Source organism: Cupressus sempervirens, chromosome 6 (genome assembly GCF_028749045.1).
Source record: "Cupressus sempervirens isolate cs-2001-9-10 chromosome 6, ASM2874904v1, whole genome shotgun sequence".
NCBI lineage: Eukaryota > Viridiplantae > Streptophyta > Pinopsida > Cupressales > Cupressaceae > Cupressus > Cupressus sempervirens.
In genome coordinates this window covers 561,883,745-561,902,030 of record NC_143123.1, presented here as the reverse complement: position 1 = coordinate 561,902,030, position 18,286 = coordinate 561,883,745, and the positions used below count along the sequence as shown (strand labels likewise).

Sequence of the window (18,286 nt, the reverse complement as noted above, 5' to 3'; positions counted from 1 at the left end):
TTTTTTTCCTTTTATTATCCCGGATGGAGTCATCCTTCTTGATTTTGTATTCTTGTTGAACAACCTTCTCTAGAGCTTCCTCCATAGTTCGAGGAGTGAGAACATCAACTACTCCTCCTATTCTGTTGTTTAGACCCATAATGAATTTTCTCATCTTCAGATTTTTATCCTGCTAATATGGCGGTACATACTTCAATAGTCTAGTAAATTTTTCACAGCACTTATGTATAGTCATATCTCCTTGCTTCAAGTTTTGGAAGTCCAGAAGTTTTTGGTCATAAAAAGTTTGGGGTAGCCAGTGATTCCTAAAAATGGTTACAAACTTCTCCCAAGTAATCTCAGTAGTTTTAATGTTTTGCTCAACTTTGGTGTTTCTCCACTAGGTTGTAGCTTCTCCAGTAAAGTGGTATATTCTCCAAACCGCTTTTGAGGTTTCTGAAAAGTTCCTAATTTCAAAATATTGTTCCATTTCAGTTAGCCAAGCTTCTGCATCCTCTCTGGACTCAGAACCGGCAAATTTGGGTGGTATGATTTTCTTAATATCTGCTGACAGATCAGCCACTATTTCTTGTTTCTTCTGTTTTTCAGTTTGAATGGGTGAAGAGGTTCTCTTATTATATCCAGAGACCTCTAAGAGGAGGTGATGATTGTATTTCCTCATGGTTATGCCCCATCTGGGCTGCCATCTCATTCATTCTTCTTTCCATACTATCCAACTTCAGTTGCGTTTCTTGCAAAATCTGAAGTAACAAATCAATGGATGATTGAGTGTTTTCACGGACCATGCCATGATCTGCAACGTTCTCTTTGCTGTTCATTTTGTTTTGTTTACTAGTTTAACCTGTGAATTTACAAAATTTGTGTCAATTTATTGAATCTATATATACATTTTTTTTTTTAGTATACCTAAAACAAAAGAGTTTTGCGAATGCATGAAACACATAAACTAAATCAATTTATTTAATTAAATAAATACTTTGCTGCTGCATTCATGGCAGCCTTATTTACAAAAATTTCCTCTATTGAGGATGTTTACATCATAAATCTAATCTTGCTTCTCAGTATTTAGTTCTGACTCAAATCGGTAAATATCCCGCACCATCCAGGGTCTGTGAAAATGCAGAAGAGAGTTGCCCTGTCAAGCATTCCAGTTTTGAATTAGATTGTTCCTATATGTTGCTTTGCTAGCAAGAGTCTACTTGACTCTTTCTTTCTTCGTGATGTGAATATCAGGATTTAACTGTGTGATTTTTGAGTCAAACTCGATGACCCATGTTTCATGAGTAGTGATTCAACATGAATCCATCTCTCATGAGAATAAATGGAACACTTAGCACTCATTGGATCTAGGTGATGCTCACAGGGGTGAAGCACAGGGACCTGTGAGCATCACCTAGATCCAATGAGTGCTAAGTGTTCCATTTATTCTCATGAGAGATGGATTCATGTTGAATCACTACTCATGAAACATGGGTCATCGAGTTTGACTCAAAAATCACACAGTTAAATCCTGATATTCACATCACAATTTGACTAGCTGTGGAAATCATCTCCTACTTATCAATCTTTCTTTCTTCATTCGTCGCAATGCCTGGTTCAAAGTTTCATTATCTTGGGGCATGGAGCAGCAAGTATAGTCGAATTTTGGTATGTTTTTAATTAAATAAGGGAACATGGGATGTCAAGCCTTCTTATGAGGTGTTTTACGTACTTGCATCCTGTACAATCATTCTAAAAAAAATTCAAGTTTACATGGAAGGTAGTGTGCCTTAGGTTCAGTGTTAAACCCAACGCTCTGATACCATATGTAACAAATGGATTTTCATATTGAAAACAAAGATGGTTTCAAATAAAAACTCCCAACATTCATAAATATACAACCGAATTCTTTTCACATGACATTAACTGCCATTAACAATTAACTGAAAATAACTGTATTCATGATCAGCTAAAACAACTAGATTAACGATTAGCTAATCATAATTGTAATCATGATCAACTGATATAACTAGATTAAAAATTAACTAATCATAACTGTATTCATGATCAACTGAAATAACTAGATTAACGATTAACTAATCATAACTGTATTCATGGTTAATTGAAATAACTAGATTAACGATAAACTAATCATAACTGTATTCATGATCAACTAAAATAACTAGATTAACGATTAACTATCCTTTCTACATATAAGTAAAGTAAATGCTTAACAAGGAAAGAAAGAAAGTACATACAAGATTCATCCGGAGAATATATAGCTGGTTGTGCAAGCCTCGACTTTGGTGTGAGGAGAAGCATTGACATAGGCTTAACCTCCCAACCTCAAACCATACTTATCTCCACACATTCTATTAAATTAGAATGGCCATCTCTACCTCGAGATCGGGCTTGAGATGTTCTTAGTCTAGCCACCTGAGCATCCTGGTGTTTAGAATATCTACACGGTTATGAAACGGACATGCTTGCATAATTGGCACCTCTGACATTAAGTGATCATTAGATGGCAACCATGCCTTAAACTACCCTGGCCAAGGATTTCAAATGGATTCATTGACCCGATCACCACCACTTGACTTAACAACATGTTTCATTACAGGGATGAGCATGAGCTATTAAGCATATTTCATTTAAGTTATTCATGTCTGATTTCTCTTTTGCTTTTTTACAAGTTTATTCCACCTCTTCACCATTTATGGCTACACAGTCGGTGATTCCTAGGTGGTTTGGAAGTCAATAAGTATTCTTCCCTTTTACACCTCTTCACCATTTCATGGTTGTACTGCCTGTGAATCCCAGGTGTTTTGGAAGTTTATGAGCATTCTGCCCTTTATCATTGTTTAAATCTTTTATCATAAATTGTGGCAAAATAAAGCATGTAGTTAAGTTTAGTACCATTCATCCAGGTTCTTAATGCACTTAGAAACTTTTCTTCAAGAGATACTATTCAACTCTCTTCATGATGATTCTAGAAGTTATGAATGTAAGAAGAAAATTCATTACAAAAGATAGGGATTATTGAGCACATTAAACAATGTGATCATAGATAAAGAAAATAAGTTTTTATGCCTAGCTGACTGTTGTGGAAATTGTATTTAAAACATTGGAATGGTGATTCATGACCTATTAAGAACTTGGCTTTGTTTGAAGAACTTGCAAATAGGATCAATTTCCTCCAATTGTTTGAGAGACGTCACTTTCAATCCATAAATCTCTGTTTCTCAACCTGGGTACTTGCACGACAAGGAAATGGAAATCTTGAATAAGCTTATCAATCGATTGCAGGGTATCAGCAGAAGCTAACAATGGTAAAATGTAATGGTCATGTGTTATGGAGACAAGGGGAATTTCGAAAAACATAGCAGCAAAAAGGATAGGGATTATGGATTGTGGTCTCTGCCTCTCCCTCACGGCTTCCATATATGGAGAGCAATCGGGACTTCTTGGCTTCCACCGGTTTAAAGATTATATGCCGATTCAAATTTCCAAGTGTTAAAATTGATTGAAAAAGAGAGGGAAAGAAAAATAAAAGGTTGGGAGAAAGAGTTGGAAAGATTTATAATTTTGTTGTATTTTTATGATATGTATATACGTACGTTCATGTGAATATATCAATGGGGTGACATCATTTTATTAAGTTATTATAATATAATGGTGCCATTTCATTTTTATATTTATATGTACATGTATATATATATTATAATAATATGATGAAAGATCAATTAAAATCTTTTGAAGTATGTTTTTATATTTTAATTAGATTATTTTATACTTTCTTAATTTATTTTCTTAATAGCTCACGCAAGTCCCACAATGTATCATGTGTTCAAGTCGTTGTGTCCTTTCCAAAGAAGTTTAAGGTCATACCTACCGATCCTGATGACTGAACTAGGCGAGCATCCCATTCCGATGATCCCGTTTAGCAGTGCTTACCCCCTCTTCATCTTCTCCTGTGATCACCCAAGAAAACACTTTCACCATAATAACAATTCTATATAAACATTTTAAGAGACTTTAAATTATTAATCATAATTTCAAATCAAGCGACTGCTAATCATCTAATAACAGTTAATGGTTAATGACCATCTTCATTAACAGTTAATACAATGTATATAAATAACTACCTATTTCACATGATCATGAAAGAATAATCCATTAAATCCAACGGTTATGAACAAGTTTAAAATTTAGGTCAAAACTTTGGGATGTAACAATTACAAACTTGAGGACCACTTTCTCTGCACTTTCAAGTGGACAGTAAACTCATAACCTTGACATAAATGAAGAATACACGGTCTGGAGGCATGGTTGCAAATTGTGCCATCTTTTTGGGCTCTGGTGCTTGTGCTAATTTGATAACATTAGTCCATTTTACATTTCTTCTCTCTGTTGGAAAGCTTTGTCTGGACCTATTTAAAATCATGGTTCTTGTTGGTGGTGGATTGTGGCTTGTTTAGAGGATCGTGGGGTGTGATTTCAACCATTTGAAGATCTCTGAATAGAAATGCGATGACATTCTTTTTGTCAAAGTACATTGAGGCCAACTTATCATATACACCACATATATATACAAAGGTGTGTGAAGGTATAGTGATTGTATTCCTTGTGCAGGTAGTGGTGTGGACAATTTGCTATAGGTGGAAAGGAAGATTGTTGCAAAGGTTCTCAACCAGATCTTCTGCATGCAGTTATGTTGAGATCAGAGCTTGAATTGAATTCATGCATATGAGATAATCTTCTCAATTCATATTTTGAACCAAGGGTTCCTTCCAGTTGTTGAACTGCACTGGTGGATTTCTTTCTTCTCTCTTCTTTTTCATGATAGTGAATCCTTTTGGGCTGCGAGCCCACCTGCAATAATTATTTTGGAAATGAACCATCCCTTTGTAAAAATGACCAAACAGTGCTTTTATTTATGATAATTAGCTTCTCCTTGGTTTTTCCAATATTGGAATTTCCACGTAAAAATCTAGTGTTCATTGTGTACGATCCACAAATGTGCTTGTTCATGTTTATATCTGGTATGGCTAAGTAATAAATGGATTAAGAAAATCAGAAGTATTGGTATACATGACCAGTCAGCATTTGGTACAGTAGTTTGTGTAATTAGGAATCTACTTAGACATCATGTGACTAATTCATTTTGCAATATTACAAACTTGGCAATATTTGATATGAGAATTGAGAACGCTTTTCTGAAACTTAGAGATAACAATTGCTAATTTTGACTTAGTCACAACCTTATTTGGGGGAAAAATTGTAAATCACCAAATTACTAACATTGTGCAAAATGTGTGAAATGCATATAAAACTCTTAATGATGTAAAACGATCAACCCCAAAAGAAAGCCACCGTGGCATATATCCTGGATAATTTATCTTGTGAAAAGGAGGAACTCACCAAGATCCCGATTGTTAATTCCAATAAGCTCTACTTGATTAATACCCAATATACGATCAAGTTCCTCTGTGCTATGAACCTACAAAACAAATTGTGTATCACTTAGATGTTCCCATACTTTATAAATTGACTAGTAGAAAACTAATTAATTAAAGGACAGAGTACATCACATACAAAATTCTCTATATCCATTGACCTGGATTCAAAAACATCAACTCAATCACACACAAACCCATGTATTTTAATATTTTAAACAGGCATATGCTAAAATGAAAGATTACATCTTTCATTTTTGCTTGATCCACAACTCTTCCGATGTCTGTAACATGTACTGCCAATAAAATGCAATACTGTAGAAACACAGTGATGACTCAGGTAGTAGGAATCACCTGACTCCAGATAACTTGGGAATTCAACTTATAATTGGGAATTAAGAAGTGTAAAAAAACAATGCAACACTTATTAAGGTTCTATGAGCTTGGGTTTGGGGAAATTACCTAGCTTCCAGCTATGCAAATTTTAAAAAATAGTATTAATAATAATATCTAAAAGACAGACCAAAAAGTTCCTTATTTCCTAGGATACCATTATGTGGAGATAGATGATTGGATGTTGCTTCCAGCAAAGCTTTATTTTAGAAAAGGTCTTTCTCTGCCAACAAAGACTCTGAGAAAACCAGAACAATAAGCAGTTTTTTGCTGTAAAACAGAAGTGGGACACTGGACAGCATTAATTTACAATATATGCACTACTACACATTTTGAGAAGTAATATGTGAAAAAAAGTTGGAAAAAACTCCACATAATTTTTTTGGAATGGTAGTTTACGGTTGAAAAGCTTCCATACAGGATTTAGAAAGATATCAAATCAAATTATAAATAAACAGGAAAATTATAAAAGTGAAATTAAGCCCTCTACAGAAGCTGGTTTACCTTATTGTACAACGTACATGCCTGAAGAAATAAGATACTGTGTAGAAAATAACAGTCTTTAAGTAATTTGTAGAAGAATAGTTTTAAAAACATCACAAAAAATGGAAGAAGAGTTTAAAATAAAAAGTTCCACACAAGTTTACAAAGATATCATAAGGTCAATTGTCTCAATAAAATAAAAATAAAAATTGTGCCTTCTAAAGATGCAGGCCTTCCCTATTGTACAAAAGTTATATGCCTGAAGAAATAATTAACTGCACAGAAAATAACAGTACTTAAATAATTTGTGGAACGTGCGCTGAGAAAACATCACAGTTTTTTGAGGTCATGTACCTCACTCAGCATTCAAAAAATAAGTAGCAGATAAATACATCGCAGGCATAACAAGAATTCCATGGAGTTTATCCATTTCCATTCTCTGATGAACCAAACTGACTGGACAATAAGGGCTCCTCACAGGGTTGAATTCTTGGGTCTATCTCCTTGCACAACAAGCCTTACTACAATAAGGAAAGCTGTCCTAGGCAATTGCCTACAATGGACTGGAGCTCATAAGTCTCCAAAAGAACCGTTGCTCACAGAAACTGTGAAGAAATAATTGACTCTCACCAAACAGTTGAAAGCATTATGTTATGTTCTATATCCTAAATTTACCAATATTCTAAAAAACTAACAGCTCACTTGTATAACTTGTGTTTCTGGAATGGAGATTTGAAACTTTATGATAGTAAACTAAAACATATTTTAAAAACTAAAACCATCCGAGCAAAAATCGTTTGGGGAAAATGAGCAAGCCAAAAGTATAATATTTTTTGAAACAATTGGAGAAAAATCTGGTTTTCAAAAAAAATGTAAAAAATTGAAAAAAGAGAGACAACTAATCTTTTAAATTCAAGGGTGTTCCCATAGAATAGAGATATAGAGCAAGCAAAAAAGAGTTTAGACCATGAATTGTAGAAAATAGTATTTGTTGTTTATAACTTTATATTCATATTAATTACATAAGCAAACATTCAGTAAACTTTTTTAGAGGGCAGTTACCAAATGATTGTCTAGGTCTGAAATCACATTTTAGCTTAGTCCACGAAGTAACTGAGATCAAATTTATTAAACTTTGTAAGAGCACATAACCAGAGTTACAGTGAGACTCGTTCCTCCCCTCAAAGATGTGTCTCTGAGACTTTTTGTGTCTCCAGAGACCCTAAAAATGGTTGAAGACTTCATGAAGATGTCTCTTGGAGTCTTTAAGTCTCTGAATCCAAATAGTGAAGTCTCCAAGGAGTCTCCTGATAAGAAAAAAGTAAAATATAATATTAAATTATTTTATGTATTTTGACCCTCGTTTTACTATTTTTTTATGCAAAAATTAATATCAATGACAATTTAAATGATATAATCACTTTAAACATTTTATTTTATAACTTAAAAAAACAATAGAAACACTTTAATTTTTTTTTTTTTAATTCCACAATCCAACCCAACCAGCAATAATATTGTTGGGTGGATATTTTGCAACCAACAGTTTTGGGTAAAAATCCAGTGGAAAAATAGGATGACCAGCCACAACATGTGAGACAAAATCTCTCCTACCTTAAAGGGAAGGCTCCCCCTTCTCACCGTTCCTTGGATCAACTCAAGGTAAGCAAGAAGTTGAGAGATTTTATAAAATGGGTGTTACAAATATCCTTTCTTCTTATCTTTCAAGAAAGAATCCACTTACTCGTGGAGCGAGTAATGGGCAGGATGAATCTCTAACTACACTTCTATCAACAGCTAGAAATAGTGATACCGATAAACCTTCATTAACTCAAAGGCTAGCTAAAAATGTACCGGTTTGGCTCTAAGTTCAGTCCCACATCTATATGAAAAGTTTTACAATTAGCGCACAAAGACTCCTAAAAGTAAGAATACTTAGCTATTTTGTGAATTAAGAAGATATAAGCTATAGACAAAGCTTCTAGCTAAATACTTTCACAATTGCTCCCGATAAAAGCTTTGGCTTCAATTGCTTCGTAACTCTTTTTTATTCAATTCACGAGATACAACTACCAATAATACAAGATAATATGAATCAAAGACAACTTGGATGAATTATAGACAAAGCTTACAATTCACACAAATAACAATCTCAGTTAATCAAAGTTAAGTCTCAAATGCTCCTTTGTATTCAATTTCTCTCAAATAGTGCTTACACAAATAAAGTTATGCTGGCACAATTTCTCCAGAGTTCTCTTGCATAAATGATAATGATAATTTTACAATGAGGGGGCAATCCTTTATATAGGTACAAGAGTTGAGAAAAAGATGGAGGAAAAAGTGGGAGCAACTCAACCAACTTTGACCTAGTCTAACTACAGGAGAAAATATAGGGTTACATGCAAACGCACATGCAACTCGTATTACATCTTTTCAAGTATATGTAACTCACATTACATGTAATTACACATCTTTATGTAATATATCCTCTTCAATTACAAACATGAAAGAAGATAGAAGAGAAGGAAACAATCCTAGGGATTGTTCTAAAGGGCCTTGTACTTGGCGATGCTATCCCAAATGATAACAAGATTGGGAGTTCTTGTATTTTGTACCAATGCATTCAGCTTAATAACCATGGTGTTGCGTCTTTTGACAGCTTCTGACTTTGATGAATCGTCTGTTGTTATGTGGAGACTTGATGTGATCCAACCTTTCTTGCTCAAGTTGTGAATTCTCCTTTGTAGATCAGCGCAAATTGGATTCTTTGACACTTTGAAAATCTTCTTGTCAATGTCCGAATGTACACTCAGAACAACTTCCCATCAGCACCTTTAACTTTTTTTTGTTTAAACATAATGTGCTTGGCGCATGGCAATGCATGCAAATGGAGATTGCTGATTTCCAAAATGTGACTTGGGCTTTCAAGATGTCATTGCACGGAAAAATGATTACATGTAAGTGCAACATGCAATGGGAGATGAAAGGTGAAATGAGATGCGAATGCGGGTGGGGGATGCACTTCATATGTAAGTGCGAATGAAGGATGAGATGAAAAACATGGAAAGATGCGAAAACATGTAATTGCTCATAGAGGCGCAAATGCATATGGACGAATAGAAATGGAAAATGGAAGTGAGATAATGAGATTTATAGTCACTTTTGGTGAAAAGGAGAAGTCAAAGTACATGGGAGGTGAAAATGACATCCTTTCGACTCTTCAAAATGTGACTTTTAATCAAAATTGGACTTTTTGGATGCAATTACACATAAGACATTTCATGTAATCGTGTCGTGCAAATGGAAGCGAAAAGTGAGATGGGTGAAAACGGAAGTGGAAAATGAGATTACATGCATGTGTGAATGGCGAATGGAACGAAAAACATGTAATCCCATTTCGTTGAGTGAGAGATGAAGTGTTGTGATATGGAAATGGAATGTGGAATATGACTATGCTTTGGCATATAATAAAGCAAAAACAAGTTTTTGGGAAAAAAACTAGTAATTTTTCCAAGTGGAGAAAATAGGCAAGCAAGCACAAAACACAAAACACAAAAGAAACAACATACCTTCGAAAATAATTCAAACATACCAAGATGCAATGCACTTCAAAGCTCAAATTCGAAATTGGGACTTGGGAAAGATCCAAAAATGTGAAAATGAGAGTTTTCATCATTTTTAAAGGCAAAATGCACTTTTCATGGCATATATATGGACAAATGGCAGTCATCAAGCAATAATATGCATGAAAATAGCAAAATAAGCACAAATTAAATAAAAAGAAAGAAAGAGTCCACTTACATGAAGATTAAGTGCCAAAAATGAAGGATAAAGGGCCAAAATAGCAAGTTTTATAGACTTGAAGACCAATTCTCCTTCAAATCCAGATTTTCAAACAACTTTTTACTTTTTCCATACTTGCATTTAACAAAAATTAATGAGCAAAAAAGGGTCGAATTTGACATGAAAGTGCCAAATATATGGTCTTCAAAGGCAATATCATGCATTTTAAACTCAAAAACAATTCCTCTTGATCAAAGGTATGGGCTGGAAATGCATTTTTTTTAGTTTTTTGAACAAAAAAATGACTTTTTTATGCAAAAACCTGAGCCGTTTTTGCAAAAAGTGGTCAAAAAATGCATGTTTTTGAGTCATTTTTGACTTGGGAATGCAAAAACAACTTCCCCAAATGCATATACATCGATCAAAATGCAAAAAAGTGGCTTCAAAATGCATAAAAGTGGATTAAAACACCAATTTTTCGGGCATTTTAAGCAAAAACGTGATTCATAAAAGGCATGAAACAAAAACGTTTTGGCTTTCAAGTCCAAAAATGTGAGCCAAGATAGATTACAAATGATTGAAGATGCAAAAACTCCTCTTTTCCTTCCAAAAACGTGATTTAATAACTCAAAATGCATTTATTTGAAGATTTTTCCAAAAATATGCCCTTGGAGGGAGTTTGGAAAAATGTTTTTTTAGCAAGATAAATCCATTCTTGATGTTAGAAAATCCATTGCCAAGCAAAAACGATCCTAATGGAGAAAATCTCATGCAAATCCATTGAGAAAAACTCAAGCTATGAGCAAAAATGGAGGTATTTGGAGTTTTCTTCAAAAACGTGCCCTACAATTGAGCTCCAAAAACAATTTTCAGCATGTTAAATCTGTTCTTGATGCAAAGAAAAGTATTGCCAAGGAAAAACGTCTTCAATGGAGAAGATTTCATGCAAATTCACCAAATAAATATCAAGTTATGAGCAAAATCGGGTTCTTGGAGGCCAAATGCATGTTTTCCTTTCAAAATCGGACTTTTTGGGATGCATAGCATATTTTAAAACATGCAACAAGTGAAAATTGGACCTTTTTAGGTGCAATGCATGTTTTAAAATATGCATCAAGTGAAAATAGGACCTTTTTGAATGCAATGCATATTTTAAAATGTGTTTCTTAGTGAAAATAGGACCTTTTGGAGGGGAATGCATATTTTAAAATGCATCTCACTTTTTACATGCATAAGCATGAAAACTCCAGTTTTCATGTCATAACATCAAAAAGGTCCACTTATGGTGAACTTTTGATGTAATGACATAAAAAATGTTCACCAAAGTAGACTTCATATGCAATGGCATGTAAAAAGTCCACTTTTGATGGGTTTTACATTTTATTGTATATAAAATGTCCACTTATGAAGACTTTTAAGTTATTTAATTCACTTAAAATTATTAAAGTGTTACAAAATGGGTCAAAAACAATATTTATTCATCATATTATAAAATATAATACATAAACATCATTTTAAAGTAACATTTAAATAACCATTTGATTTTTAAAACCAAAAATTAATATAGTTATATAGTTACTTTAAGTGAAAAATTAAAAAGTAACTCAACTTAAAATTATAACATAAAGTGCACTATAGTCACTTTAAATTATAAATCTAAAGTAGAAGTAACTTAAAAACATAACAAAAAGTGAATATAATGTTATATTTTTCAAAAAGTGAATGTCAAATTGTAAATATAACATCATATTCTTAATTCGTGCTATTGCACCTAAAATGTCCACTTTTGAGACACTAAAATGAGCATAACTCTTGACTGAAAACTCCGATTAACCTCTAGGTTAGACCGAATTGAAGGAAAAACAAAAGACATGACATGAGCAAAACCAAAAGACTAAAAACAAGCAAACACAAACTCAAAAGCAAAGAAAAAGGACGATGAAGGCCTCAAAAATCAAGCAAAGGCTCGACACAAAGCAAACGAAAAAAGACTTGATGAAGGCCTCCAGTAAAAGGATTCATTATATCAATTGGTACTGATTGGTTGATCAATACTAACCAATTAAATAACGAAATAAACTCAAAGAAATGCGAAACTAAGCTTGAAAAAGTTTCATACTGTTACCTACATTTTGTGGTGACAAAATGTAGGACAACAATTATAAACATTTTTTATTTTATTTTGATAATAACACAGAGAGATGATTTTTTGAAGAGCACGATAGCTAAAGACGATGAGATGGATGAACACAACCTCATAGAGTAGATGATAGTATCATCATCACACTAGATACTAGATAGGTATCTGATTTTTATTTGCAATACTAAGTTTTTTCATTTTTGTTTGCATATCCAGTTATTTAGTATTGAACTGTATTTTTTTGAATTTAAAATTTATGTATGTAATGATAATCTCAGCTATTATTAATTTGATATGATGATGATCACATGCAATATTCCGAAATCAGATATGACTGAGATACAATAATGTCATTATGTGAGTTTTGAACTATTTGACTCTATATTAATGTGACATTAGCATTAGTATTTACCTAAGTTACCATATTCGTCCCTCAGCATGCAAATTCGACATTCGATTCGTAGCTAATTCGAAGTCAATTTCGGTTCTTGTCAAATTTGTCATTTGTCTGATGAATTCCTTGGGGATTCTCTTATTCGAACCCTGGACGAATTTGTGCAAATGTTGAGCAAATTTTGTAGTTGACTGAAGAACCCACAAGGAATTTGGAGCAAATTTAGGGGTGCAACCAAAAAAGTTTGACTTTTTCATGTTTTTATTGTTTTGAAAAGGCGTTTTTTTGGTTTAAATATAATTTAATTTATTATCCAACCGACCAAACCCTAAAATATGCCCACACTTCATATAGTGGTGTGTATTAACTTATTTGTTGCAGCATAATTTTACATATATATACAAAAATTTAAAATTCTTGTACGGACAAACCCGAACCCAACCCCAAATAATTTTGATCGAATTTCGAACCCAAATGTTGAACCCGCATCTGAACCAAAATCCGAACTGGCAACTTAGGTATTTACCTTAGTCTTTTAGTTTTACAGTTTTACTATTTTGTATTTAGTATTAGAATCATTAAACTATTAAATAAAAGATTGTCGTCTCCAAGTACCCCCATCTATGTAATGACCCTTTTTAGGGCATTCATTTTTTTCTTTTAATGTATCCTTTTTGCTGTATGTATTTTTCCTGATCATGCAAATAAATACTTGTACCATTTTTCCTAATCATGCAAATAAATACTTGCACCGTTGATTGCCTTGACAATCTACCACTCTAAACAGAGTGATCCATGAAGGGATGCAATATATTTAATATTCTTGCTTGTTCATTGTTGCCCAATCACGTGAATGTTGCAAGTTCCTTGAATAGCATAAAACCTTCTAATGATAGAGACAAGATAAGTTTATAATATTTCAGGCCACTAGTGCTCTCAACGTGGCCGCCAGTTTATGCAGTCTTTGATTGAGATTTCTGTCTACCAATTTGAACCTGGATATTGTCAATGTCTTCTATTGCCATCAAGACTATGAACCCTTGATCTTATGCAACGCTTATCTTCCAAATCTTCTATCTCCCCTTTCATCTAGAATCCTTGTTTAAATGTGAGTAGCTCATTTTTTAATCCACGTTGGACTTCAATTTGGTCGTTTTGCAAGGAGACATCTATCTATATCATTTATGATAGTCTTTTCCTATCTGTCAACTTTTGCATGTTCACTGGAGTCTATTGTTTCTTCTTGGAGTTGGAGATGAATTATTCTTCTCATCAAAGATGAATCACATTCAATGATTTTCTTGAATGTCCAATCAAGTGGGTGTGACCTTATTATAATATCTCTAAAACTAAAGGGACACATTCCTTCACAAACCAATTCATATAACCGGTTTATCTTCATTGATGGTGTTTTCAAATAGTATTTAGAAATGAAGATTTGGAGAGGGATTTAATATTTTGATCAATGGCATAATGATGTGAGCATCCCTTAAGTCCATACCCTCTTAATGGTTAATTCTAATCTCAATGTTTGGTACCATGGCTTTAGCTAATTCTCCATTCATTATACTTATAATTGTTTTATTGATGATTAACATATGAGCATCTGAATTCTATTACTTATTTTTTTTTAAATTTAATAATTTGTTTATAATATTATATGGAATATTATTAATAATATATGTTTATGATATAATAATAATTTAAGTAATACACTTACAATGTATATTATTATTATGTTTTATTGAGCCAAATATAATATAATATAATATAATTATATATATTCTTATAATTTAATAATTGTATTATATTATTATAATAATATAATATATCACATTAATAATATATTCGTTATTTATATAATTTACATTTTGCTACTATGTTAATTGATATAATATAATATTATATCAATTTGATATCTTGTTGATAACATAAATATATATAATATTTATTTATTATTTAATATTACTTGTTAATATTTATTTATTATTAATATTAATATTTATATTTATAATATTATATAATTATTTATTTATATTAACTTTATATTAATATCACAAAATATAAATTATTTATTTATAATAATATCACAAAATATTTATATTATAATATATATTAATTTAATAATATATAAATTTTATTATATTATAATACTTTATTAGTATAGTACATTGCTATATTATATTAGCTTATTATTATAACATGATATGATATTATTCTATAATTAGAATGTAATATTACTTTATAAAATATTATTATTTTAATATCATTATTAATATTAATTTATATAAAATATTTATTTATTATTTAAATTATATACTAATATGGGAACATTACAATCTACTAGTACCGGGAACCTTTAAGTCTCCCCGTCTCCCAGTAACCTTGGCATAAACCAAATAGCTGTCTATGTCTGATATCAAATATTAGCTGTCTATGAAGTAACCAAGACCAACACTTATCACACTATTAAGAGGCAAGTTACCAAACAGTTTGTCCAAGTTTGAAATCAGATATTAGCTAAGCCTATGAAGTAACTGACATCAAAATTAATCAGACAGTGATCTAGCTACTGTTAGAAATTTAGTATAAGTGGAAACCATTTTGAACTGATCCAAGACTTTTGTCGTGATTAAAGCAAGGAGTTTTGTAGGGGTAGTTTAATATTTGAGAAAGCATATCAAGTCATATTCCACAATTGCAATGCTTTAATGTTCCATAATGGCAATTGGTAAGTCTTTTATATGGAGTAAAATTCAACAAAAGGCATTTGTTTAGTTGAAGTAAAGATTAGCAAGCCACTGGTTTTGGCAATTCCTAGCTTGCAACTACAATTTTAGGTTGTGGCAAATGTTAATAATAAAATTAAATGTATCAATTAGAAATTAGAAATCAAACACACACACACACACACACATATATAATCTTATTATATTAGTTATATATAAAAATTAAATATATGCATCATAAATTTTACATTATTTTTTAATTTTTCATTTATTATCTAGCTATTAATATATATTGATAGTCAATAATCATTTATCTTTTGAAGCTACTTCATAATATTAATTATAAACTGTAGGGGTTCACTCCCTCCTTGTCAAAGTGCCATCTATAATAGTGCAATTAATTAAATACTTTTTTGCATCAAAATTCATGGGGCGAGAGCTTTGGTCATTTAAAAGCCACAATTTAGGGCAGATTCATCAGCTGCTTCAATGATATCTCACATACTACCAACGATTTAGGATGATTGGCAGTATGAAAATTTAAAGCAGATCACATTTGCTCCTCTTGACCCTTTGTTTAGGGTTTTCCAAAGGTCAAAAAAAACTATGGGACAAAATAACAAACTAATTCCACATGGATTCCACACTTTAATGCAATTTATATGCAATAAAACATTGAAAATTGGGTCAACAATTGGCCAATGATTTTTTCAGTGTGGAAATCAGCTGGCTCCACGATTTGCAATTAATTGGGTATAATCGCATTTTTTTGCAGATTATTGCTTATCTGCAGCTGACACAAGTGTAATAATCTGAAATACAATCCATATAATTTGAGCTAATGTTATGTCTGAGAGTTGCTGTCGCTGTCGCTGTGCTGGCAAAAAATAAGGTACTTCTGAAAAAGTGAAATATGTTGCCAGAAGAAAACTGAAACAGTAGATGTAATATAACTGAAGATGAAAGATACATTTCATGGAAATAAAATATATTTTTCTCCAAAGTGCAGATAGCGACTTGTGCCCTAACCAGTCCAAAACCTCCAACACATCAAATACCTGAAGAAATGTCTACCTTAAGGCATGAGACCTTCTACTAGTGTGCTTTGTTTGCTATTACGCTTATAATTGTAGCACTTCATTAATTTTGTGGTTTAGTGTAACATCTAAAGAAGATTTACTTCTATGACTCCTTTGATAATTGTTGTTATGTGGAATCTAATCAGACTCAAAGGTTGATTTTTTCTACTTCTTTCGGTACAGTTTCCCTCCAGATTTTTCTACGAGAGTTTGGGGCAGCGGCCCCATGATGACTTTATTATTATAAAAAGTGTTGGGGAGCTGTTTTTCTATTGGACGACATATTCTAGCCCTAATTTTGTTAGCAGCATAAGTCTTGTATAAAATGGCTTACGGTTAGGGATTTTATGATGCATGATGAATTAGTAGGCTGCTTGTGGCGGTATTGAGTTGCAAGGGATTGAAGATTGTAATTAGGTTGAAATCATTGGATAATAATGTTGGACTCACTATTTGGTGGACATAGCCCAAGGATTGGGTGAACCACGTTAAATCTTTGTGTCTTCTATTCACTTATGTGTGGTTTTCTCTTTTTTGATATTGGCTATATTTGCATGAAATTGTTATTTTTGTCTCTCTAATCCTAACAATAATATCACTTATAAAGCTTCAATTATGACTTATCGAAAAATTCTCTATTGAAGTGTAAAATTCATCTTCTTAGGCCTCTTGATATACCTTCATTGTGTAGAACTTTAGGTGGGTTATTTTGGAATATATACTTTTAAAATGTTAACCTAACCTATTATAGCATGTTGAATAATGTATGAAATAAAGGCTACGACTCCCGCCTATCAATCCACTTGCAACACATTAACATAATATTGTATATGAGCTTCAAAACATCCTAGATTTTGGTCCTTTCCAACCACAAGATTTTGGATTACAATCTTATTCTTTATTCAAGATATTTTTCTAAAACAATTTGAAATCTAGCAAGATTGCGAGAAAAGAAGAATATTCAAATGAGAAAATTGAATATCATACAAAATTTTGAGACAAACAAAGCTTGTTAAAAGTACATCACTCGTTAAAGCTTTTCAAGAAGAGTGATTTGACTTCTGTAAATTTGAGAATACACGAAAAGCATTGATTATTTTTCTTGTAGATGAAATTGGCTTCAACAAAATGAAGATAATAAAATGCGTAGAGAAGATAGGTTTTGGAGGGACATACTATAAAAGACAATTGTCCACTGATTTGCAAGGCTTCTTAGTTAAATAGGATTGACAATAGACTATAGTATGACGAAGTTGATATTTAATTTTTGCCACAAGCCTGTCATCCTTCATCAAAAGTAGGAAATACTCCTACATTTAAGATATGAATACACAGAAGATTCCAAAAATTGGTAGAGCATAACTCAACATAAGATCAATGTTAAAATTGTGGTGACAATCCTTGCATTAAGATAGAAAGTGATGGTTTAGAAAATGCATCACCTAAATGTGTAAGCAAGTTCATAAGCTCTAGCATGTGATAAATTTGATGATGATGGTAGCAATCTAGTCAAATTCATGAAAGGGCTTGCAACATGAAAAATTAGCAAAAGTTTCATTGAGAAATGAAGAAACTAAGATAACCAACATTAAAACACTGCAAGCGATACAAGAACATGGAGTATGAAATAAAAATATGCAAAAGAAAAACTACTTGCTAGTGAAGTCCAATCAACATATTCAACTATGTTTGAGAGACAGACACTCAATTGTGAGGCAATATCACTTGATATGTCCTCATCAAGTTTAACAAAAAACATTGTGCTAACAAATGTAATTGAAGTAGCAATGACATGATTGAGGTCCTTTCAAGATAAAAATGAGCCTAGCATGTAACTGTTGTGCAAAGTATAA

General features: G+C 32.3%; 1 protein-coding gene across 2 annotated transcripts in view; it reads right to left on the bottom strand.

The window, feature by feature from the left end:
- LOC149553507 (indole-3-glycerol phosphate synthase, chloroplastic-like) overlaps nt 1-18,286 on the bottom strand; it is a 237,079-nt gene that overhangs the window by 27,952 nt on the left and 190,841 nt on the right. For both annotated transcript variants that reach the window (XM_089788933.1, XM_089788934.1), the window contains one exon: nt 5,401-5,479. In XM_089788933.1, the coding sequence (XP_089645059.1) occupies nt 5,401-5,479 (79 nt within the window). The remainder of the gene's footprint in view (nt 1-5,400; nt 5,480-18,286) is intronic.